The 25,466-nt window shown below is 48.3% G+C and overlaps 2 protein-coding genes across 4 annotated transcripts in view; one reads left to right on the forward strand and one right to left on the reverse strand.

Annotated features, from left to right (window-relative positions):
• The window catches only part of PTK2B (protein tyrosine kinase 2 beta), a 150,845-nt gene extending 135,776 nt beyond the window's left edge, over positions 1-15,069 (forward strand). For 2 of the 3 annotated variants that reach the window (XM_060184852.1, XM_060184857.1), the window contains exons 22-31: positions 754-862; positions 2,345-2,410; positions 3,756-3,881; positions 7,570-7,716; positions 9,939-9,974; positions 10,528-10,552; positions 11,756-11,802; positions 12,413-12,550; positions 13,831-13,911; positions 14,035-15,069. In XM_060184852.1, coding sequence (XP_060040835.1) covers positions 754-862; positions 2,345-2,410; positions 3,756-3,881; positions 7,570-7,716; positions 9,939-9,974; positions 10,528-10,552; positions 11,756-11,802; positions 12,413-12,550; positions 13,831-13,911; positions 14,035-14,250 — 991 coding nt within the window. In that variant the 3' untranslated portion in view covers positions 14,251-15,069. The remainder of the gene's footprint in view (positions 1-753; positions 863-2,344; positions 2,411-3,755; positions 3,882-7,569; positions 7,717-9,938; positions 9,975-10,527; positions 10,553-11,755; positions 11,803-12,412; positions 12,551-13,830; positions 13,912-14,034) is intronic. The other variant, XM_060184858.1, reaches the window with a different exon arrangement.
• Positions 15,070-16,257: 1,188 nt separating this feature from the next.
• Positions 16,258-20,889, reverse strand: CHRNA2 (cholinergic receptor nicotinic alpha 2 subunit). The gene is made up of 3 exons (XM_007517295.3): positions 20,724-20,889; positions 17,604-18,624; positions 16,258-17,078 (listed from the first exon to the last, which is right to left on the reverse strand). The coding sequence occupies exons 1-3, from the start codon at positions 20,756-20,758 to the stop codon at positions 16,953-16,955; spliced, it is 1,182 nt and encodes a 393-aa protein (XP_007517357.2). The 5' UTR covers positions 20,759-20,889; the 3' UTR covers positions 16,258-16,952.
• Between the last annotated feature and the right edge of the window lie 4,577 nt (positions 20,890-25,466).

Here is a 25,466-nt window from a genome sequence, read left to right on the forward strand (position 1 = left end):
TAGTGATACTTGATTTATTTTTTTTAAGATTTTATTCTTTTTTATTATTAATGAGAAAGGAGGAGAGAGAGAGAGGGAGAGAAAGAGAGGAAGAACCAGATATCACTCTGGTACATGTGCTGCCAGGAATTGAACTCAGGACCTCATGCTTGAGAGTTCAATGCTTTATCCACTGCACCACCTCCTGGACCACAATAGTGATACTTCATAATCCACTGATTGATAAAAGTGATAACCCATGTAAAGAATTTTTATTACACACAGCGTAATGCATATACATTTGAAGGCACAATACATAGTACATTAAATCCTCACTTAGCATTATCAATAGATTGTGGAAATTGCTACTACCTTTCAAACCACTTATAACAAAACTGGGTCTTCATCCTAGATATATGTTTCATTCAACATTAATGGGGTTTATTATTTTTTTCCCTTGTCAGTGTTAAAGGTGAAACATTGATCTGATTGGACTGGGACTGACTTTCCAAGGATTTTTCTTTCCTTGAATCCATTCCTGTAACCCCTCCAAGCTCAATAAGAGGGCAGCCTCTAGGTTCTTATCCCAGCCTGTCTCAGAGGGGTCTCTGCAGACCACTTCCAGACCACTCTGCAGAGGAAATGGAAATGGGACTGGGGGGGGGTAGTCCTCCTCCAGTTCCTTCTGAGATTCCATGGAATGCAGAGAAGAGGACTCCCTGGAGATTTTCATTGACCTTGTTTCTCTCACTATCTGACCTGACTCCCCGGCAGTGACATTTACCAGATGGAGAAAGACATCACCATAGAGCAGGAAAGGAACATACGCTACCGACCTCCCAAAATCCTGGAACCTACCGCCTTCCAGGAACCACCACCCAAGGTAAGCTCTTATCCAGTCATACCCATAGATCACAGCACATCAGAGCTGGATCCTATCTGTCCCCCTCATGTCCTTCTTGATGATGTAACTACCCATCACTACATAGACACCTTGTGCTCCCTAAACCCTCTCAGACCTTCAACCCAGTGGTACCCCAGCACAGAACTCAGTTTCATCACACTACACACCCTGGCAGGTGGAAACTGTCAACAAGCTAATAGAAGCCTTGTGAGATGGCCCCTGCCTTGAGGTTCACCCTGGAAACATATGCCTTAAGAGGCTGGAAGAGCACTTGTATGGGGGGGTGTCGTGACCCCAACAGGAGTTTGGGACTACTAGCACACAAATGACCTCACCCTGAGGTGGGACACACAGAGAAGGGAAGGTATAAAGCAAGGGACTTAGAGCAGGTCGGGCTCTTTGGCTGTTGCTGCTTCTCCTGATCAGGAGCATCTTGGAGGAGGTGCGCTAGGTATCCGCCAGGGCTACTTCTCCTGGGAACTGAACATGTGTGACTCTGCTAGCTGGTAAACTTTTAGATCCCCCCTACAGCCATGAGCAACCTTTACCAGAGCTGATAATTGTTTATCTTATGGACTGAACTTTTGATAACTATACTCAGATTTTATGGAACTAGTGCACTCTTAACCCTTGATGATAAGTGCTTATTTTGCCTTTTACCTGCTTCATCCTAATAAACCTTGTATTCTTTAAACCAGTTCCCAGCTCCCAGCTGTGAATCCTTTTATTTGCAGCAGCCCCCAACCAACCCCTTTTTAAATGACAACAGGGGGGTATATGTGTGTGAGAGAGAGGGAGAAAGAGAGGGTAGCAGGTTTATTCATGTGCTAGCAGTCTGAAATGGGGCAGAGTCACATCTGCTTTTTAAATTTTTAATTTTCTAGGAGAGAATAGAAGAGACCAAGGCATCACTCCACCATCCATAGATTTTCACTGGTTTTCTTTGAGTCATTCCCTTGTGGGACCAGGGACCCATCCCAGGACATCACACATGTAGGGTAGGGGCCAGGCCTAGACCTGGGTTGTGCACATGACAGTGCAGACATGCTCCCAGGTGAACTAGCCTGCCAGCCTTTTGATACCAAGCCCCACTATGGGCTCACTACCCTTACGATCTCATCAAATCCTAATCACCTCTCAAGGGCCCACCCTATGTCATCACATGGGAGTCAGGGCTTCAACATGCAATTTAAGGGAGGGGGCCAAAGACATTTTCTTAGTCATCTTTTCCTGGTGTTCATTGCCTCTGACCTCAGTCAGAGTCCAGATCAATTTTCATCTTTTCCATGAAGCTCCCATGAGTGCCTGAGCCCTCCGTGACCTCCTGCCTCTGAATATCTGTGGCTTTCAACTGCTGATGTGTCTGCAGTTTGTTCCTCCTGAACAAACCTAACCTATCTTCCTCCTGACATTCCCCAGGGGCAGAGCCAGGACTAACTCCCCTCTGTGTTCTCTCCTCAGCCCAGCCGGCCCAAGTACAGACCCCCTCCACAAACCAACCTTCTGGCTCCCAAACTGCAGTTCCAGGTAGGTGTGTGATTGAGAGACTTGGAAAGTTCAGGGCCTCTCCCCCTCCTTTCCATCCACCCATTCTCATGCCTTTGAGGAACGGCCATCACCTGCTGTAGTGGTAGAGATGCTCTGCTGGCTCTTTGGTACCCAGAAAAGAATCTGAACTCAAAGTGCCAAGAGAGCAAAAGACTCAGGGTGCAATTCTGTCAGACTGTCTGCACAAACATGCCTCCGACCAGCCAGCCCGCCTGTCCTTGTGTGTGTGTATGTGTGTCTGTCTCCGCCTGTCCAGGTGTGTGTGTCTGTGTGTGTGTCCGTCCCCACCCTTCCAGGTGTGTGTGTGTGTGTGTGTGTGTGTGTGTGTGTGTGTCCACGGGTGTGTGCGGTGTGTGTGTGTGTCTACAATTGCCTGTCCATGCTTAGGGCCTCCCTAATCTCCTGCCCTGAACAGAGAAGGAGTCTCAGGAGATTGGTGACCATTAATGCTTCCAAGGAAAAGGACCCCTCCCTAGGCCTCCCCACAGCCATCCTGGCAGAAGCTGGGTGAACAGGGAAGAAGGATCAGAGTTTTATCTGAGGCTTCCACTCTCCTCCATCCTCCCTGAACACAAGGGCTTCCCTGGATGAGGGTTCCTGTCTCTCTCTTGTATCTTAGTCATACAGGGCCCTCCATGCAGAGTTACTGCCCAATAAAGAGACATCTCAACCATTAGATATTATGTCTGGTGATTTTGGTGTTCCCTACAGAAAAATACTATCCTATGATCACACACTTTTCCTCCAGGCAAAGCCTCAATGTCAGAATAAGTATAACCCAGAATTGACAGACAGATCATCTTTATGTGAAGGGGATGATGGGAATCTTGATGGGGTTGGTGGGGATCTTGATGCAGAAGATAGACTCTCTCAGAAGAAGCAACCCAATTTGTGACGTTTAAAATAGTTAACAGATTTATGAAGGCAGATGGAGACATAGATATAGCTGAGGACTAATCACAGCTGTCTGTTTATAATATGACAGTGAAATATAGCTCTTCTCTGAAGAGAGCTGAGGGGGGATGTGTCCTCAGTAGCCAGGAGCACTGTGGGGACCCCCATGTGTGGAGTGTCACATTGGGTGAGGGGGGCCCATGAGAGCTGTGCTTCTAGCCCAGAGTTGTGTGTGTTTGTCCTCCATGTTCCCAAGAAGGGCCAATATATGGCCCACTCTGTGTTCTCCATTAGCTCCTGGACAGCCAATCCTGTGCCTCCCGTGGTGTTCACCTGTCGTTTCTCTATACTTGTTTGTTTTTTGCAGCAGCTGACTGTTCATTGTCTCGTCTTGTCCCCGTGCCTTGTGCTTCCTTGCTTCCCTGAATAGGTTCCTGAGGGTCTGTGTGCCAGCTCCCCGACGCTTACCAGTCCCATGGAGTATCCATCTCCTGTAAACTCGCTGCACACCCCACCTCTCCAGCGGCACAATGTGTTCAAGCGACACAGCATGCGGGTAAGAGGGTTCTGCATGCTGGCTCCCGCTCGCCTGAAATGAGGCAGCTGCTGGAGGGAGGTGGCCTGAAATGTCAGGAACCCCACCATGTCCTCGAGGCAAGGAGGTGTGCTCTGTCTGTGCATCTCTGCACACTGGTCAGGTGACTTCAGGGGTTCATTGACTCCCTTTCCTGGACAAAGACACCAGAAACTGGAGACCACATTAGGCACTGCCTCTGAAGACTCTGGCTGGACTTGGGACTGCCCTTTGGCCCATACTCTGCTGCAGTGGCTAATGATGTAACCCCCCCAACCTGAGTCCCCTGCAGACAGAGGGCATTCATGCCTGATGATGCCAAGATGTCCACCTTGCCCTGCCCTCCAGTCTCATTGCTTTAGTCTCTAAATCTCTCCTTTGTCCAATGGAAGGCTTTCTGAAGCTGCTGCTTTTGCTGCTTTTGTCAAAACTGCTGCAATATTGAAGAGATCTTGGGGTCCAGTGGGGGTACAGAGCCACCCTCCCTTAGTCACCTGTTCTTTGCGGTCAGCTACCAGTGAGACCTTGACCACTTGGTGAACTAGCTTCCAGTTTGTGAAGTCCTGTTTGTAACCAGATTTCACTCACCCCCAACCATCATCTCTTTCAATGCAAAACAAAACAAAACAAAACACAAAACCCTGTTCTCAGTTGCCATGAACACTTGATATTTTTATTGAACTGCCTTTTCTTCTTTATAAAAATACCTGTTTGTTTACTTTAAAAAAAACTTATTACTGATTTAATATTGATTTACAAAATTACATGTCAACAGGGGTATAATTCCACACCATTCCCAACCTGAACTAAGTCTTTTTTTTTTTTTTTTGCCACCAGGATTATCACTAGGGCTCAGTGCCTACACTACGAATCCACTGCTACTGCGGCCATTTTTTTTTTTTGATAGGACGAAGAGAAATTGAGAGAGGAGGGGGAGATAGAGAAGGAGAAAGACAGAGAGACACCTACAGGACTGCAGACACTTGTGAAGTAACCCTCCTGTAGGTAGGAAGCCAGCAACTCAAACCGGGATGCTTGATGCAGGTCCTTGTGCTTCATACTATATGTGCTTAACCCAGTGCACCACCGCCCAGCCCCCCTGAACTAAGTCTTTATGTAAGACAAAACAGAACTAACACCCTTGTTGTTTTACCACTACATTGATACATGCATTAGACTTAAAACCCACCCAGTATATAGGGCTCAACATATTTTGGAAAAATAAATGTATGATTATTACAATAGATTCAGAGAATGTAGGAATGGATAGAACTATAGTCTGTGCCATAAGATTTGAAAATGAGTATGATAACTTTGAATTCTCAGCAGCAAGATGTTTTGTAGGGGGTAAGTTTCCCCCTGATCTCACTTATTTTTTGCATTTACATTAATTTAACCAATTTATGTCTTAGTATGTGCTGAACAACAGTGAAACAAGACATTTATGCAGGCACTATAATTTAGGCAAGCCAAAGTCCTCTAGCCTCCTACCCTTGGCTTTTTGTTCAAAATTAATTGGGTTTTGGTGAGTTTTCCTTTAATGGTGTCCTTTTATAAAGAAGCTATTTTTCACAATTGGGGGGTGGCATTGCCTTTGTCTGAGCCCTGCTTCTCCTGAAGGGCTTTGTTCTGTTCCATAAAGAGAAACTATGCAGAAAGGAAGGAAAGCTTTTTGTGTCCAGAATTTTGTAAAAGTATTTTCTATGAGAAAGGCCTGCCTAAAAGAATCTAATGAACATTTCTTTAACAAAACAAAACAAACAGGCTAAAAATATAAACTCTGTTTTATGGGATGCATCAGAAACATGCAGAAAGCCTCTTCCGGGTATAATGCTGAAAAGGTATAATAGGCTCCCTGTCATGCATTTGAAAGCCTTTTTAACAAAACTGAGAGATGGTTTTCCCACTAGAATAGTTTTTCTACTGACTAACTCCATTGCCTAGCTCACCTGGGAATGTGTGGGAGGCCATCCCAGAGGCAGGATGAGTGCAGTCCCCCTGTTACAGTCTGCACAACTGAGATTTAAAAGTAAACCGATAATGCAATCAACAGCAGTTGTCTGTAGGGATGCTTGGTGGGCACTGTCCAAGGTGCTGAAGGCAGAACAGGCAGTTCTGCTGTGAGTAAAGCTTCTGGTCTGACAGAGGGGAAACACCAAGAACACACTTACCTGTATGGCAAACCACAAAGCATGAGTGGGACATAGAGATACTTATTAATAATGTAGTGGGGGTTAATAATTGCTAAATTAATGGAACTCCCGGCCATTAATGTTTATGGTTTATGCAAGTGACTTGCAGGTAAAGCGGCCACTTACATTATTGCTAATAATTGATAATATAGCGAGAAGTAAGAGAAGAAAACAGCACTTTGCAGCCTTTTCTTTCTCCCTTCCTTCCTTCCTTTCTTTTTTAAATCTGTGCATTAAGGGTTGAAGAAGTTTTGGACAGGAAGAAACTGAGTTTCCAGGGGGAGGGTGGGTGAGAAAGGCAGAAACATCAGTAAGAGCCAGATGGAGTGATGAACAAGTGCTGAAGCTGTCTGACTGGAACAAGTAAGGGAACATGAGGAGCACACTCGGTTTATGAAGTGATTGCAACCATGGGAAATGCCAGCTCAGAAATTAGTGCCAGGGCAATAGCCTGATATTAAAATGGGACTAACAGATGATGTAGTCATCTGAATACAGTACCTCATAAGCAGTTTATTCTCATGTTCGGTATCTTAATACAACAGAGGCAGATGCTTGGGTCAAATGGAGCAATTAGAACCCTTTGCCTATAGGGCTACAAATTTATTTTATTGCCACCAGGGTTATCAGTGAAGCTCAGTGCCTACACCATGAAACCACCACTCCCAGTGGCCATTTCTTTCCCTTTTTGCAAGGGTGGGGAGGTAGAGAAAGAGAGAAATCTAGAGAGAAGGGAGAAAGAGGGAGAAAAAGGAGACACATGCAGCACTGCTTCACTATTTGTGACGCTTCCCTCCTACAGATGGGAAGCAAGAGACTTGAACCTAGGCCCTTGTGCATGGTAACATGCACTCTACCAGGTGTGTCACTGCTCAGCACCCCCCCCCAAGGCTACAGTTAAGGACAAATTGACAAGTGCCAGGACATAGTTCACCTGGTAGGGAGCATGCCTTACCATGCATGGAACCACGGGCTCAAGGCTCCATACCTCATGGGAACACCATAGCACAGAAGGAAGGTCCTTGGATAGTGGAGCAGTGCTGTGGTATCTCTCCCTCTCTCCTCTCATCTATTTAGATTAGAAAGAATAAAAATGTTGGCCCAGGAGCAGTGACATTATGCATGCCAAGTCCCAGATCCCCCTCCCCTGCCCCACCCTCCACACACCCAATGAAAAGAACAAATTTATGGGATCAGGGAGGGAGTTGTGTGGCAAAACATAAGACTTGCATATGTGTGTGGGCCCCTAGTTTGCCCCCCCAGCACTACATATGATATAGTAATGTCCTGGCATCTCTCTCTCCCCTTCCTAACCTCCCCCATTGAAATAAACACATCTATTGATCTTAGAAAACAAATATATTTACAAGAACAAAGCATCCAGCATTCCCAAGGCTCTGAAAGACTGCCCCTCTTCAGAGCCTCAGGGCTTGGAGAGAGGGCTCACTGGGTTCTCCCTTTGTCGCACTGTCCATCAGGAGGAGGATTTCGTTCGACCCAGCAGCCGAGAGGAGGCCCAGCAGCTGTGGGAGGCTGAGAGGGTGAAGATGCGACAGATCCTGGATAGACAGCAGAAGCAGATGGTGGAGGACTACCAGTGGCTAAGGCAGGAGGAGAAATCCTTGGTGAGCAGTCATGGAGCTGTGGGAGGAAGGGGAACACGGCAAGGGTCAGTGTTTGCCGCTGGAAAGCACCAACATTTGGGCCAGTGACATCACTCATTTGGATAGTGTGCTGCCTTACCATGTACATGAGTCAGGAGTCAGGTTTGAGCCCAACCCCCATAGCACTGAAGAAAGCTTTGGAACTGTGAGGGGTCTCATTCTCCCTCTCTCTCTTCACCTGTCTACCTCTGTCTCCTCCCCTCCTTTTCCCTCTCCCTTCTCCCCCTTCCCTCTTACTTTCTATGCCTCTCTATTTTAAAAATAGAAATAGCCAGGCGGTAGCGCAGCGGGTTAAGCGCAGGTGGTGCAAAGCACAAGGATTGGTGGAAAGATCCCAGTTCAAGTTCCCGGCTACCTACATGCAGGGGAGTCGCGTCACAGGCGGTGAAGCAGGTCTGCAGGTGTCCATCTTTCTCTCCCCCTCTCTGTCTTCCCTCCTCTCTCCATTTCTCTCTGTCCTATCCAACAACGACAATAATAACTACAACAATAAAAAAACAACAAAGGCAACAAAAGGGAATAAATAAATAAATAAATATTTTTTAAAAATTGAAATAGAAAGCACCAAAATTCAAGAAGATTTGGATTAGTAAGAGGGTGATTTGGGTGCTAGAAACCTTGAGAGGATGAAAAACTCATTGCTTCCACACACCATATCAACATCTCAGGCAGTGAACAAGACTTTTAAAGCTAAAGAGTTAGGAAGTTGGGGTTGGAGAAGGGTTGCATATTGGCAGAAGCACATGTCAGGCCATATAGTGGTCTGAATGGCACTGAGAAGCCTGAGAATTCTAAACCTTCAGGGGCCAGGTGATGATGCATATGGTTAAGAGCACAAATTGGAGGTTAAGCACACATGGGTTAAGCACGGTGCAAGGACTGGCATAAGGATACTGGTTCAAGCCCCTGGCTCCCCACCTGCAGGGGGGGTCACCTCACGAGCAGTGAAGCAGGTCTGCAGGTGTCTGTCTTTCTCTCCCCCTCTCTGTCTTCCCCTCCTCTCTCCGTTTCTCTCTGTCCTATCCAACAACAACAAGGGCAATGAAATGGGAACAATGGCCTCCAGGAGCAGTGGATTCATAGTGCAGGCACCGATTCCCAGTGATAACCTTGGAGGCAAAAAAAAAAAAAAAAAGTGCAAATTACCGTGTGCAAAGACCCGAGTTTGAGTCCCCACTCCCCATTTGCAGAGGGGTGCTTCACAAGCAGTAAAGCAGGTCTGCAGGTGTCTCTCTCTCTCCCTCTCTATCTCATCCTCCTCTCTCACTTTCTCTCTGTCCTATTAAATAAAGGGGGGGAGGAAAAAATGGCTGCTGGGAGTGTTGGATTTGCCATTCAGACACCAAGCCACATCTATAACCTTGGTGGCAGTAAAAATAAATAAATAAATAAACAAACAAACAAGTAAAATCTTTTTCTTCCCTTTATTGGGGGAATTAATGTTTTACAGTCGACAGTAAATACAATAGTTTGTACATGCATAACATTTCTCAGTTTTCCACATAACAATACAACCCCACTAGGTTCTCTGTCATCCTTTTCCAGGACCTGTACTCTCCCCCCACCCCCACCGCCACCCCCACCCCCACCCAAAATCTTTTACTTTGGTGCAATACACCAACTCCAGTTTAGGTTCTACTTGTGTTTTCTCTTCTGATCTTGTTTTCCAACTTCTGCCTGTGAGTGAGATCATCCCATATTCATCCTTCTGTTTCTGACTTATTTCACTTAGCATGATTTCTTCAGGGGAGCCTAAGAAGGAGTTGCCTCTAACATGTGGGAGATCTATGTTGCTCTAGTTCACATAGCTGCAGGGATTGCTTAGCCTTTAAGAAACCGGCCAGTTCCTGGAATTCTTGATTAGTTTTCCTTGTAAGTTAAACATTATCTAGTCCTAGATTGCCAGCAGTATAGGCAGCCTTAAGTGACAAAGTTTTAAGTGTTTGCTACACAGAATGGAATCTCCTCTTCAGTTATATCTCTGATGCCAGCTGACCACATTTGGATAAGAATGTTGGTTGCCACAGGTGGGATGATGGGAAGATGGTATGCCATCATGCCAGTGTGTGCCCCTCTCTCCCCACTGACTTCTGCAGATGCTTCCCCCTGCATTCTGGAGTGGGGGTGGGGTGGGGGTTCAGTCTAGAATCCTAAGTCCTCTGCTTTGGCTTCTTCCTCTGTAGGACCCCATGGTTTACTTGAATGATAAGTCGCCTTTGGTAAGTCATGGCAAAGGGGGTGCCTCTGCCTTGGAGTCAGACCCTGGACAGACCTTGCAGATGGGAACCCCAGCTCCACTCCTGGACCTGCCCATCTAAACACTCCTTCCTGCCTCTATTCCAGGGACTGACACTCTCCTATTTACTTGAATCTCAGGCCATTCCTTTCCTGAGGTCTCATGTCATCCCCTTACCCCCTTTTGCCTGCTTAGGGACCTTCAACATCTTAGAAGGGTCATTCCAACCCCCACCCCCACCCCCTTGCTCTGATCACTTTTATTTATGTTTTTGCAAGTCATTTTATTGGGAGGAATAATGGGTTATGATACAGTTGTTGGCACATGGGTACAATTTCTCCTTTCCTCATGATGTGTGTCTGCAAAACTCTCACCCCCAACTTAGGTCCTTTCCTACTTGTCACATTTTGACAGGGACCCACTTCAGTGGCCATGGCCTCAGAATACATAGCTGAGGGTCGAGGAGTAGGTCAGCAGGGAGTTGGATTATTCCCAGAGCCATACCAGTAACCCTTTCTTCCCTTCCTTCCTTCCAGACCCCAGAGAAAGAGGCTGGCTACAGTAAGTGTTCCATCAGTTCCAGGTGTCCTTGAGTGCTGTCCACTGCAGAAAGCAGTAGCTGTCTATCAGCCCTGTTCTGTTTAGAGTGCACAGAGGCACGCCTTGAGAGCTGATAGACACCTCAGTTCACCCATCTCCCATTCTCCCTCCCTGGTGCTCCCTCCTCTCTCTGCCCTAAGGGAAGGGCCTCAGTCCCTTCTCAGCTTGTTTCCTCCTCGGGTTTGCTGGAAGGAGAAGGTCGTGGTGCCTTCGTGCTTCCCACATGTATTGGTAGAGGCTCTTTCTGGTGAATAGTTCAGTAGCTCCGTTTTCCAGAGGACGGGCAGGGGTCTCTCCAGAAGCTTCAGGTGCCAGCAGGTGGGGAGGGAGGAACCAGGGTCCCACCAAAACCCTGCAGAGGCAGGAGGGACTGGCAAGTGAAGGCCACTAACTGATGATGACAGTCACACAGAACTTACTCCAAGCTGAGCATGGACCCATGTTACACATTAACTCCATTAAGCCACAGCAACTCTGTGAGAGATGCACATTTTCTTATCAGGACCCATTGTTGTGCACATTTTCTTATCAGAGGATCCAGTGAGTGGAGCTCAGGCTAGAGTCCAGGCACTTCAGCTCTGAGGTCCCCTTCTGAGCTTACCCTCCTGTTTGACAGATGAAAGTTAAGCTCAGAGAAGTCTAGGAATCTGCCCCAGCTCTTTGCTGAGGATAGGAGTATGCCTTGGCAATCCACACTGCCAGGAGTCCCAGAGCACATGACAGGACTTAGCTCCTTCACTTCCTACCCCTAGATGCTCAGAGCAGGCACCCAGGGAGGCCTTCTGCTCCCCAAGCCTTTATTGCCTTCACAGAGTCACTTTCTTCCACCTGGCTGCTAGGACTTTCTGTCTCTCAGGGCAAGCACACCCCAGGAGGGGACGGAGGGGACTGGGACCTCTGAGGTCACTCCCTTTCTCCCTGATGTAACTTTTTCTATCAAATAGATCCCAGTGCTGGTACCTGAGTTGAGGTGGGAGAATGGGGGAGGAAGGAACAGGGAGCCAGAAGTGACTTGTTTCCTGTCACCTTCCTGCAATTTGGGGGCACAGGCAATCTGGGAGCAGAGGAGAGGGGGGTTGGCTTGGTTAGTAGTAGCAGCAGGTGGGAAGGGGAAGGGTGGGCTGGGGCTGCTGAGCACCCCCTCACTCTGCCTCCCCTTTGCAGCGGAGTTTACAGGGCCCCCCCAGAAGCCACCTCGACTGGGCGCACAGGTATGTGTTGGCTTTACCAAAGCTGGTGGTGATTAATGTGATCTACTCCAGCGTCATAGAGCTAAGGCCCAGAGAGGGCAAGCGCTTTGTCTGAGGGCACATAGATAATCCAGCTGAGCACAGCAAAGACCAGTCTTCTCTCTCCAGTGCTCCCACTCACCCAGGAAGAACATTCATAGATACAGCCTGTCGGATGGATAGGGATATGGAGGACCTTCTTTCTGTCTCACATCTGCCCCTGTTGACTTCCTGTGCCGACTGTCCTTAGAATAGCTTGGAACAGGAAGTGCTGATTCTCAGTTCCCAAGGCCTATTAGAATCACCTCAGAGGGCTTAATCATACCCAGGCCCCATCCCCAGGTGATGACTGGGATCTGGTGTGTGACTGGCCACCTGAATTGTCTAAGACTCCCTGGTAGATTGTGATGTGAAAACCAACACCCTGGAAACAGGAGAGAGAGATGCAGCCCCCGACAGGATGCTGTCATTCCCAGGGAGGGCCCCTACGTTGGGCTGGAACCTGAGTTGGCGCTGGAGGAGTCTGCCCAAGATCATGCCTCTGACTCCCCTGTGCCCCTGGACACCTACTCCTCTTTTGCTCCCTCCCCAGTCCATCCAGCCCACAGCCCACCTGGACCGGACAGACGACCAGGTGTACCTCAACGTTATGGAGCTGGTGCGAGCAGTGCTGGAACTCAAGAACAAGCTCACACAGCTGCCACCCGAGGGCTACGTGGTAGTGGTAAAGGTGAGTACTGGCCAGGGTGAAGCAGAGACCTAGGAGCTCAGGCTTCCCCTGGGAAATGCCCTTTGCCCACAGTGCAGAGTGAGCAAAGGGGATTCAGTCCTAAGTCACCACTATCCCATGCAGCTACTTTCTAGGAAGACACCTTCTGAGGGAAACATGATGTCTGCTTTTTATTATTATTATTATTACTTAATTTAGATAGACCTTATGTTTTTATCTATTTATTTTGGAAAGGAACAGAGAAGCTTAGGAGGAGGGAAGAAATGAGAGAGAGAGAAAGAGAGAGAGAGAGAAAGAGACCCACAATACCTCTTCACCACTCATGAAGATTCCCCCTTGCAAGTGGGGCCTGGGGCCTTAAGCCTGGGGCCTTGCGCATTGTAATATGTGTGCTTGACCAGGTGTGCCACCACTCAGCCCAACTTGTTTATTCAAAAAAAATTTTTTTTAAGATTTACTTTGGGACTGGGATGTAGTTCAGGTGTTAGAATACAAACTTGCTGTGCAGGGAGTCCTGTGTTCTACTCCTGCACCACATAGAAACATCATGGAGGGGGTAGATAGCATAATGGTTATTCAAAGAGACTCTCATGCCCGAGGTTCCAACGCCCTAGGTTCAGTCCCCTGAACCACCATAAATCAGAGCTGAACAGTGCTCTGGTAATGAATAAAGAAATAATAAATTTAAAAAAAAAAACATCATGGACTCCCCCCGGGACAGCTCCTGTGGTGTGATGGTATCTTCCCTTTCTTCTATCTCTAAGGATAGAGAGTGATAAAAACGGGTTGGGGAGGTTGCTCAGTGGTGTCATGTATGTTTAAGGCCTTAAGTTCACTTCCCAGACCATAATTTAAAACAAATATTTATGACAGAGACTGAGAGAAGGATAGAGAACCAAAGCGTCACTCTGGCACATGCAGGGCTGGGGATAGAACTCGGGGACCTCATATCTAAGAATCCAATGTTTCATGCAGTATAACAAGGGCTATAGTTAAAAAAAAAAAAAAAAAGATTTTTTTTTTTGTTTGACTGATGGAGAGAGATCTAGCTGAGCATTGCTACCCAGCTTCTGCAAGTGGTGCTGGGATTGTTCCTAGGTCCCCAACCGTGTAAGTCCAGTGCTCTACTGCTGAGAGAGAGAAGCAATAGGATGGAACAGTTTTGTCATTTAACTCCTGCCCAGGATTGGACCAGGGGTCTCATGCATACAAACCCCAAGTTCCACTGCTGGGCCAGAAGTGATGGTCACTCGAGCATACCCCCTCTTCCTTCTCCCCAGAACGTGGGTCTGACCCTCCGGAAGCTCATCGGGAGTGTGGATGACATCCTGCCCTCCTTGCCGTCATCCTCACGGACAGAGGTGAGTGTCCCAGTCCCAGATGTGCCACCGCTGTCCCCTCCAAGCAGTCCCCTTTCCACCCCGAGCTTGGACTGTGCCAACTCCAGCCTCGGGTGGGGTGGGGGGGGGGTGCTCTCCCTACAGATTGAGGGGACCCAGAAGCTGCTTAACAAGGACCTGGCAGAGCTTATCAACAAGATGAGACTGGCCCAGCAGAATGCCATTACCTCCCTGAGCGAGGAATGCAAGCGGCAGATGCTGGCCGCCTCCCACACCCTGGCTGTGGATGCCAAGAACCTGCTGGACGCAGTGGACCAGGCCAGGGTTCTGGCTGACCTTGCACGCCCACCTCCTGAGTGAAAGGGTGGGAGCTCCCACTGCGTCCTCCACCCCACCTGTCACCTGTCGTGTCCTGCCCACACCCCCTAGCCCCTGGCTTGCCTTTGGTCATTTGGGTCTCTTGGGGGGGGATGGCAGAGGGGATTCCTTCCCTTGTCACTTTGCACGACCCCTTGTCCCTACCCTGACCCCAGATTGTACTGCTCAGGCTGCAGCTGGACAGAGGGGACTCAGGGCTGACAGAGGGCTCTGAGGTGGCCTCCCCACCAGGCAATCCTGCCTTCATTGTGCCTGATCCCTTGGGGGGGAGGGGTGTCCTTAGGAGCCCAGAATGGCTTCATGCATGGACATAGCCAGCCAGTTAGGGGATTATGCTATTCCTCCTCCTTTGTCTTCTTGGGTCCTCAGAGCCCCCCCTCCGCACCCAGAGGACTTTATTGGGGGAAGGTAAGCTGGGGGATGGGACTGGCTTTCTTGTACAGTGTACATTGGGGTTTATTTAATGTGAGTTTGGTCTGGGCTGACAGCCATGTGCCCCTAAAGTAGAGGGGACCAAGGAACAGTTCCAGAACAAATGACCGGAGCCCAGGCCCCGGACACCGGACACCACCGTGGTCAGCTCACCAAGTGTTCAAGGAGGGGAGAGGGGAGGGGAGGCCAAAGCAGCAGGGAAGGCAACCTGTACCTCCTTGACCTGCCTTCTTTCTCTTTTCTTACTCCCCTTATTCTCCCTCCAGCCCCTTGGCTCATCCACTTTGTCTCTCTGTGTTTGTGGAGAACTCTTTTATCTTCTTTCTATCAGACTTGTGGATGAATTAAAACTGGACTATTTGCTTTGTGGTTTGCTTTGTCTGACCTCCTCTTTTAGAGGGTGAGGGAAGGGGCAGAGACCTAGATCTGTTGCCCTGGGAGACAGCAGTTGTGCTCATGTTGGTGCACAAAGCCAGGGTACACTCCCCTCTTGTAGAGTCTACCTGAAGGTGGGATCCATTTGTCCCTGAGCCTGACTTAAGGCAACTTTCCAGAAAGGACCCAGAACATGGTCCCAGCTGGTATCAAATCAGCCAGGGTTCTTGAGGGACTTGGCGTGCAGAGAAAGGGTGTGTGCCAGCTGAGTGAACAGTAGTTTCTGCTTTACTTATTCTCTTGATTTACATGCAAGATGGGTGGGAGATCAGAATAACATGAGCAAACATCACTACACCAGAAGTCAAGGGTAGGGGGGCAGCAGAGGGAGGAGGCAGGAGGCTGGGCTATGTTCAGAGCAGCTGAAAGGGTGGGGGGGGGGGTTCTTGCTGATTGAGAAGGGAGAGGGTGTCAGTAGCAGATGAGTGAGGATTTGGAAAGAGGAAACCCCAGAGTCCAAAGGGGAGCCCAACTCAGCTACCTGTGGGGTCTCTACATTGCATGAGAGCCCCAGATGTCCAGGGTCCCCACCATTTACACCTGTAAGCTATTGAGGGGCTGAGTGAGCCTGGGGCAAATCCAGATACCCAGGAGCAGCTCCTCCTGGCTGCCAGGATTGCTGGATCCAAGGTGCAGGGACAGGCTGCATAGAAGGGTTTGAGGCAGGTGGATGGGGAGGGCTGAGGCCTTGCAGCTTTTGCATTTCCACCAGGGTCTTAGGCCCAAAGCCCAAGCTTGCTACTGCAGACACTCAATGTCCTCAAATGCACCCACCACTGGCCATCACCAGTTGGTGCCCAGGGGGAGGGTAGAAAGATACAAGGCATGTGTAGATGCATGGTAAAGCTCTAGCAAAGATCCTTAAGACCCAGGGGAGGCTGGCTTTGGAGACACTCTAGGACCAGGCCCTAGAGACAAGAACTGTAAACCATGATCCGGGAGGTGGCACAGTGGCTAATGCACTAGACTCTCAGGCATGAAGTCCTGAGTTCAATCCCTGGCAGCACATCCACCAGAGTGATGTCTGGTTCTTTCGTTGTCTCCTATGTTTCTCATAAATAAATAAATAAATAAATAAATAAATAAATAAAATATTTTTTTTAAAAAAACCTCTTTAAAAAATCTGTAAGCCAGAGCTGGGGCCAAGGGCTCAGCCTGTCCTGTTTGCCCCTGGGTATTCAAGGATTGATAGTGTCCCCATGTCAATACTTCCTGGGTGCTGGACCAATTCACAGCCAGGAAGAGCTAAGTGGAAGAGGAAGATATCTTGAGGTGTGTGTGTGGGGGGAGTGTGTCCCAAGTATTTCCCCTGTGGAGGCAAAGTAGCTCAGCACCCTTACTCAGCCAGCCAGACCCGCCCCATCCACCTTTCCAATTGCCTTTGCCACCTGTGACTCAGACCCTGAATTTCTGTCCAAACCCGGGTAAGAGATAGTCCGACCTACCTTCTCAACTTCCTCCCACAGGCCTACATCCTGGCTATTTCCAACCAGCACCTCGGAATTATTCATGAAGCCCAAACCTTGTTCGCACCTTTCTGGCCCCAATTCTCTTGACACCCCCTCCCTTCCTCTTCAACTGGCCTCAACCCTTCTTCCCCAGTCTAAGCCTCCTCTCACTCAATGTCTATATCCCTCCTCCTGGGGAATCTTAGGTGACAGCAGATTCACAGCACGAAACACAGTCAGGCCAAGGGAATGGCCCCAGGAAGTCTTCGTTGGTGAGGGACACTGGTGAGGGATGCTGCGGTCAGAGGACCTTGACCCAGAGGCTTGCTCTGGAGATGCAGCAAGGAAAGGCAGCAATGGGATATAGGATCAGATCATTCCAGCCAGGAAGGGAGGAAGGAAGAGCCCAATGGTCCCCAGGAAGCAGACAACGACAAACAGCCAGAGGAAGATCCTGTCGATGACCATGGCGACATACTTCCAGTCTTCTTTCACCTGCACATGGAAAAGGGCTCTCAGTGACAGAGGCCAGGCCTGGCAAAGACCATGCTTCCCGTCATGCCAGCCCCTTTAAGGATGGCCCTGGAAGCAGCAGTGGTCCTGCTGAGAACTAGGAAGCGACAGTCGAGGTCAAAGCTGGTGGGGAGCAGAGGGACAGGCCTGATAGTTCAGCATTAGAGCATAGGGGTTGCATGCCTTGAGCCTCCAGAGGCCCCAGCTTCATTCCTCAGTACCAGTAGGGTAAAGCTGAGCTGATTCCCACCCTTTTTCCCAGGAATGGCCCTAACTTCATTGCCTAATGTCTTCTTTAAATAATATAAATAACTGCCACCAATTAGATGTTCCCTGTGTCAACTTATTTCTGAGTCCCAAGGGCCATGACTGAGGTAGATGAGCTCATTTCCTCCTCCTCCTTGGAGGAGGCTGGTTTGGCTGGAGCTAAACCCCTGGGGTAAGATGGTTGCCTCTGGATTGCTGTAACCACCCTGGTGGGGAGGCCCTCACCCTGCCACAACTCACAGAAGAGTCTGCATCCTCTGCCCGCAGGTGGTCAGCTATGTAATGCACTCCTTTCAGAGCCTTCTGTATGTGAGGTGACAGCAGGAACCCACTGTCCTGCATCCGGGTCTCTTCCAGCTCGGAACCTGAGGTCCCTGGGCACAGACCCCCATGGCTATAGTGGCCACCCACGCAAGGGGGCAAGTGTCCCGCACACTCCCATCTTTCCCGCTCTTCCTCCTCTTCCCTCCCCTCCCCTGCATCCTCATGGGCCTCCAGCCAGTGATAGGATGGGCTGAGCTTCAGGTCCAGGGGTGACAGCGGCGGTGGCGGTGGTGGCAGCGGCCGGCTCATCAGAAGCCAGCGGGGCACCCAAGCCAGAAAGACCACCCGCACCCAGCGGGGCAGATTATGGGTGCTGGGTGAGCGGTGGTGGACGTTGAGGACAAAGACAGTGATGATGATGGAGAGGGTGACGAAGATCATGGTGAAGAGCAGATACTCGCCGATGAGCGGGATGACCAGGGAGGTGGACGGGATGATCTCGGTGATGAGCAGCAGGAAGACGGTGAGCGAGAGGAGCACGGAGATGCAGAGCGTGATCTTCTCTCCACAGTCGGAGGGCAGGTAGAAGACCAGCACGGTGAGGCAGGAGATGAGCAGGCAGGGGATGATGAGGTTGATGGTGTAGAAGAGCGGCAGGCGGCGGATGACGAAGTAGTAGGTGACGTCGGGGTAGATCTCGGCGCAGCAGTCGTACTTCTTGGAGTTGTAGGTGCCCGTGGCGTCGATGATGGCCCACTCGCCGCTCTCCCAGTAGTCCTTCAGGTCCACTGTCCGCTCCATCTGCTCCAGGTCAATCTTGGCTTTGTCGTAGGTCCAGGAGCCGAACTTCATCTTGCAGTTCTGCTGGTCGAAGGGGAAGAAGGTGACGTCGATGCTGCAGGAGCTCTTGTAGATGGCGGGGGGCGTCCAGTGCACAGTGCCCGAGGAAAAGAGATGGGCCTTGGTCATGTGGGTCACAGCAAACTCCCCGTCCGCACTGCAGGAGGGAGAGGAGTCGGGGTGTCAGGGCCTGTGCCCCCCACCCCACCCCACCCCTCGGCCTGTCCATGTTGATGCTGGGGATGGCGGGGAGGCGATGTCTCAATTGCAAAGGCAAAGGATTTCTGATTCTTCTGTCAACAAAACCTCCAACTTTGGGGATGCCCACTGGGGGCTCTCTTTAAACTCCCCTGTCTTTTATCAGCTTCTTGTCAATGTGCTCAAAGGCTGGTCCTTTTTGGTCTTAATTACAGTGCAACATGTGACCAGGTTTAGGCACAATCACATGACTCTCCCAGCACACAAACGCTTATAATTACCCAAACTGTCAAGCACCATCTTCACAGGACATCACCTCTCATGCCTCAGCTCCGTAAAATGCCAAGTAAAATGCCGAGTGGAAGAGCAACGGATCAGGGCAAGTTGGTACATATTTTTTTCTCTTTAATCAAAAGGATATTTTTTGTTATCACAAATTACCACTAGATGGCGATGTGCACCCCCATTTGGAGGAAGGAGAAGCGCCATTTTCCTGATCTTTCCTAGTAACCCGGATTGGGGGTATCTAAGTGGAGAGCCGACTTAATAAAGATGATTTAGGGGGCAGGTGATGGCACACCTGGCTAAACGCTCACATGACAGTGAGCAAGGACACAGGCTCACACCCCTGGTCTCTGCCTACAGGGGGAAAGCTTTGTGAGTGGTGACGTAGGGCTGCAGGTGTCTCTCTGTCTCTCTCTGTCTCCCCCTCCCATCTCAATTTATCTGTCTTTATCCAATAATTAATAAAGAAAAAATATATCTTTTAAATATTATTTTTTAATTATTTGTGTTAATGAGAGATACCAGAGCACCATTCTGCTCTGCATGTGCAGAGCCAGGGGGCCTCATGCATGCAAGTCCTTTGCTCTACTGCTGAGTATCTTCCCAACCTTTTTTAAAAAAACATTTTTAGGATGGGGGAGATATCTTAGTGGTTATACTTTTGTGACTGAGGCTCTGAGGTCCCAGGTTCAGTCCCTTACACCACTATGTCAGAACGGAGCAGTACACTGATTAAAAAATATGCATATATTTTAATAATTTTTCTTGGAGCCTGGGAGCTCATAGAAAAATTATAAAACTCATATGCTCATATTAGGAAAAAACAGAATTATCCCATAAAAAAACATTTTTACATGTGGCTTGAGAAGGAACAGAGCAAGTAGCATAACAGATTTGCATGCCTGAGGTTCAGAAGATCTTAGGTTCAATCCTTGGCACTACCATAAGGCAGAGATAAACAGGGATCTTCTCTGGCTCTTATTTAAAATAAATAAATCATCTTTAAAAAAAAACATGGGCATAATATTAAACATTTTTATTTTAATTTTTGTTTTCTAAGTGAAGAATGACACGATACTAAACATATAAATGGAATTGTAGATTTCTGATCCTTCTGTCAACAAAACCTCCAGCTTTGGGGAGGCCCACTCGGGGCTCTCTTTAAACTCCCCTGCCTTCTATCAGCTTGTCATGTCCTCAAAGGCTGGTCCTTTTTGGTCTTAATTACAGTGCAACTATGAAAAATACGATTTTTGATTGCTCATATGCCCAGAACATATGCTCCTCAAAGACAGGACTACTGTATACTGCTCGCCTGTTCTAACAGCACACCGCATCCTGCAAAACTATCTCTACTTGGACATTATTTCCAGGGCCTGCCCCAACCACATTTCCAAATAACACTGAGCTTTGGAAAACCTGTGTCCCACGTGCATGCCACCAGGTACTGACACATTTTGACAAATGTGTGGGAGAACAGAATGAAAGAAATAAGGAAATAAGAGAAAAAGTGGTGGAGGTGGGGACACAAAACTTTGGTAGTGGATGTGGTATACAACTATGTCCTGTAATCTTACAATCCTGTAAAGCCACTATGAATCACAAATAAAATGAGCTTGCCTAAAATAAAAGGGAGGAAAGAGAAAGAGAGGAGGCCTTGGGGAGGATGAGCAAAATGAGAATTTTGAGGTAGGTGACTGACAAGTATGAACCACTAGGGGGCGCTTCTCCCCAGGCACACCCAGCCCTCCCAGGCTCCCAGCCACTGCCTACTTGTTGTAGAGGACAATGTCAGGGATCCAGATCATCTCTGAGGGGACCCGGAGGGATGTGATGTTGCCAAAATCGGCCGGATTCCAGCGCAGCTTGTAGTCATTCCACTCCTAAGTGGGTGTGGGCAGCAAAGTCATGTCATTGGTCCTGTCAGGGGAGGGGTCCTCCAAGCCCACCTGGCGCAGACTGGGATCACCCCAGCAACCAGATTGCAGAACACACACACACACACACACACACACACACACACACACACACACACACGAGACCCACTTCCTCTTCCAGCCATCTCCCCTCACAAAAAAATTTAAAAAGGCCTGTGATACAGGGACCCAGAAGCCATCAGCCAGTGTGACACAACCAGTCACTCTGGTACCCAAAGCATCTAGGCCAGAGGTCACCCCAGTTCTGTCTCTGACCTTAAGTCTACTGCCCCTCCCCAGGCTGAACAAACCCTAGCACCAACTTACTCCTTTGTAGTAACATTTTTTCAGGGCTTCACGGTTCCCAAAGGTGTTTTACACCCCCAAGGGGCAGCTGGGCACATAAACACATTTCCCCCTTGTGCAAATAGGCAAATCAAGGACTAGAGAGGTAAAACTCCAGAGTAATTCCCTGGGGATGGAATTACTTATTGACTGTGTTCCTCTGCTCAGGGGGTGTTAGAAGGGGACAGCTAAAAAGAGACTCTTACCTGCTTTAACCAGACATTGGTGGTCATCATTTGATTCTTCTCATCCTGCAGTAGAGACAGTAGTAAAAACCCCAGAAAACAGGGTGCAGTGGTATGAGATGGATCAGTGCCCCCTCCCCAAGTATAACTGCTTATGTTATACTTACGTAACCCCCAAGGGTAGCCCACCCACCACCACATCCTAACATGTTTCAGGACCGCACAGGCCCCTTGTGTGGAGGGGACAATTATCTAGAAAGCCACAGATGCCCACCAAAGCCTTCCCTCCCAGGAGAGGGCCCAGAGATGCAGCAGCCAGACTCTACAAGCCCATGGCATAATAGTCAGACTGCAGTGGACAGGGCAGGCTGGAGTTTGGAAAAGGCCTGGAAGCAGGCATGCATGGAAAATGCCTAGGAGAGGGGCCCTTGGTCTGAGAACTAAATCCCCAAGCACCCAGGAGGACTGGCCAGTCTTACCACATCAATGAGCTGGGCAATGGACAGACCGAAACGCACAATCACCACGTCTGAGGTGTTGGGCACCGGCCGTGCCCAGCGGTTATAGCCCCTGAACAAGTGTCTGAAGAGCCGATCCTCCGCCTGGGTATGGGGGACCCACGGTGCAGGTGCTGTGGAGCAGGAGGAAAAAATGCAGGGTCCCCAGTAGTCTGAGAGGTGCCCGAGGGCTCCCTCTGTCATCAGATGAACTTACTGAGCTTCAGTCTTCTCATCTATAAGATGAGACCACTTCAGGACACTACAGAGGATTCAAACTAATGTGGAGTTGAGAGCTTAACAAGCAACCAGCACAGAGTCAGAGCTCCAGAGACATCAGCAATTCTGTGACTACTGCAGGAGTGAAAATGAGCACTAGAGAAGGGGGCAGAGACAGAGGAGTAGGGACACCAGAAGGCCTAGGGACCAGCAAGCCACCAGGGGGACAACAATTTACAGGGAGACACCTAGTCCTTAGGGGTGCACTGGAGGGAGAAGAGCTTCATGCATTTCAGGGAACCTCATGGAGGAGAGCAGCAGATGACTCTCAACCAGTTGGTAATGAAGCTCTAAAGAAATCTGCCACTGGGGTGGGAGTAGATAGCATAATGGTTATACAAACAGACTCTCAAGCCTGAGGCTCCCAAGTCCCAGGTTCAATCCCCCACACCACCATAAGCCAGAGCTGAGAAGTTCTCTGATGAAAAACTGAAAGAGAGAAAGAAAGAAAGAAAGAAGGAAAAGAAGGAAGAAAGGGAGGGAAGAAGGAAGGAAGAAAGAGAAAGAAGAAATAGAAAGAAAAATTTAAAAAAAGAAAGAAGAAATAGAAGAAAGAGAAAGAAAGAAAAAGGAAGGAAGGGAGGGAGGAAGGAAGAGAAAGAAGAAATAGAAAGAAAGAAAATTTTAAAAAGATTAAAAAAGAAGAAACAGAAGAAAGAGAAAGAAAAAAAATAAAGAGAAAGAAAGAAAAGAAAGAAAGAAAGAAAGAAAGAAAGAAAGAAAGAAAGAAAGAAAGAAAGAAAGAAAGAGAAAGAAATCTGCCACTGTGGTCTGGGAGGTGGTGCAGTGGATAAAGCACTGGACTCTCAAACGTGAGGTCCTCTGTTTGATCGTCACCAGCACATGTACCAGAGTGATGTATGGTTCTTTCCCCCTCTCCTCCCATCTTTCTTGTTAATAAATAATAAAATATATTTAAAAAAATAAACAAAAAGAGGTCTGCTGCCACTCCCAGAATCTAGGGTTTTTTTTCCCCCCTCCAAATTATTGGTGTTTGTGCCTTCATATTTGCTAGGCAAAGTGTCCCAGTCTGATGGAGTCACTGGTATCTGTTTCACCTTGTCCAGCAAAGAGCTTCACTTTCTACAGGGCTTGGGAACTACTCATCTAAACAATCCCAAGATATGCATCCATAGTGAGAGTTGTCACATGCTGAGTGGCTGCTCTGTCCCTGGGGCGAGTCACAAACATTCCATCATGTGTCATACTCGCAGGAGCCATGGGAGTATTTCCAGTATTTGGTGGCATGTGGCAGATGAGGAATACTAAACCTGGGAAGGTTCAAGGTGACCCCAGAACTGTGAGTGTCACCAGCCAGCCACCTTCAATAGGGTGAGCTACTCAGAGATCCCCTATGGCTTTGGCAGTGACCATGAATCCACCTACAGGAGCTTCCTACATATGACCTGTGAGTTTATAGGTGTGACATGATATCCTAAAGTGACACTCACCTGCAGGAATTAGAAAGAGCCACCATAGGCCAAGCTTGATCACAGACATAAGTGCAGGGTGGGAGGGACTCATGACTTCAGAGGGAGGGTCTGGACATCAGAAGGGCAGGCTGGGGCTCTTCTGTGGGTTGAACCTCAAGAGCTGCCTCCCAGTAGAGTCTCCGGGGACTGGCAAACTGTTAGGTCTGAGTGACTCCCTCTCACCGCAGAACCTGAGCAAATCCAGGGTAGAGTCTGAGCATCCCAGGGTCTGCTTGGATGGGCCTTCATACCCACACTGCACAAAGGCATGAAAAGTGAGCAAAAGGCAACTCAAATTTGAAGGTTCTTCAGCACTCCCTAGCTTGATTCTTCTTCTAGTGTTTGCCCCCTAGCTTGATTAGGGAGCCAGAATCTTCCTATCTATTTCCATGGCTAACCAGCTACACCGCCCCAAAGTAAGAAGAGCAGGTAAAGTTCTTTTCTCTGCTTTCTACACTCATTCATAACCTGATGACCTGAGTCAGCATTCTCTGGTCCCTTTTCTCTCACTCATCCTCTCCCCTGGAGAACTTGGGATTCCTTAGTGCTTTATGCCCTCCTAAATTTATCCAAGCTTGGATCATATTTGAGCCTCCCATCACCCTCAAGATGATATGGCAATTTTTTTATAGATTAACAGTTAATTAATTTATTTATTCCTTTTTGTTGCCCTTGATGTAGTTATTATTTTTGTCATTGTTGGATAGGACAGAGAGAATGGAGAGAGGAGGAGGAGAAGACAGAGAGGGGGAGAGAAAGATAGATACCTGCAGACCTGCTTCATCGCCTGTGAAGCAACTACCCTACAGATGGGGAGCCGGGGGCTGGAACCAGGATCCTTATACAGGTCCTTGTGCTTTGTGCCACCTGCACTTAACCTGCTGTACTAATGCCCGACTCTCAGGATATGGCAAATTTTAAAAAATACTGATGTTCAGAAAAGTCAGTTGGTTTATCCAAGGAAAGTAGTTAGTGTAGTTAACTTAGAATTCAACCTCAGAATTTACAATTCTAAACTATGATGTGTGATTAAATGCTACCCAGTGACCCCCAACTAGGAGACCTCTAGCTTATGGTAGTGTAAGGGATTGAATCTGGGACCCTGGGATCTCAGACATGAAGATCTTTTTTCATAACCACTAGGCTATCTTCTCCATTCTAGGAGAGCAATATTGTCTGGGCAACTAGGCCAATATTTGTACATGCTCTTTAGAACTCTCTAGCACCGTGCTGTTATTGCTAAGTCACCATAAAAACTGAATTCTGTGGTGGATGGCAAGAAAGGAAAGATGACCCACCCTAAAACCAGGTTCCCCTGGATCAAAGGTCCTAGGAGTCTCTTCCATTTGCAGATTCGTTCACTACTTCCAATTGATAGCATGACTGCAAATCCTGAGACTATATGATCTATGTCACATTTCAACCACCTGCACTAAATAAACAGCAACAACAAGTTTCCCATTAGTAAGAGTAGGGGAAAAGAGGTAAGAGATTCAGGTATGCCAATATTGCATCAAATAAAGATACAATGAGACATAACTCTTTGGGAAGTTGCCAGTTAACTCTGAGGAACTTATCCCTTCAAAATGACTCAAATGTACTTCCCTTGTTATTAGACCACTATGATAAATCCACTTGTTTATAACTGGAAACCAAAGAAGAAACCATTCAAGCTAATCGACAGTAATTAGAGTAACCATCCACCACTTACTTATTGGAAAGACATTTAAAAAGGAGACATGCACCCTTTGATCCTAAGTGGCTGGATTAACAGGTTTGGGGGAAGAGGATGGCTATTGGGTGGTGTCTGGGTGAATGGAAA

The sequence above is a fragment of the Erinaceus europaeus genome, chromosome 2, assembly GCF_950295315.1.
Source record: "Erinaceus europaeus chromosome 2, mEriEur2.1, whole genome shotgun sequence".
Lineage (NCBI taxonomy): Eukaryota > Metazoa > Chordata > Mammalia > Eulipotyphla > Erinaceidae > Erinaceus > Erinaceus europaeus.

Excerpts from the sequence above, each read along its gene's own strand:
- CHRNA2 (XM_007517295.3), bottom strand. The coding sequence starts at position 20,758 with ATGATCTGGATCCCTGACATTGTCCTCTACAACAA. Across the intron at positions 18,625-20,723 it reads GACATTGTCCTCTACAACAA|TGCGGACGGGGAGTTTGCTG; the intron begins GTAGGCAGTGGC and ends TCCCTCCTGCAG. Across the intron at positions 17,079-17,603 it reads CAGAGGATGCAGACTCTTCT|GTGAAAGAAGACTGGAAGTA; the intron begins GTGAGTTGTGGC and ends TTCCATGTGCAG.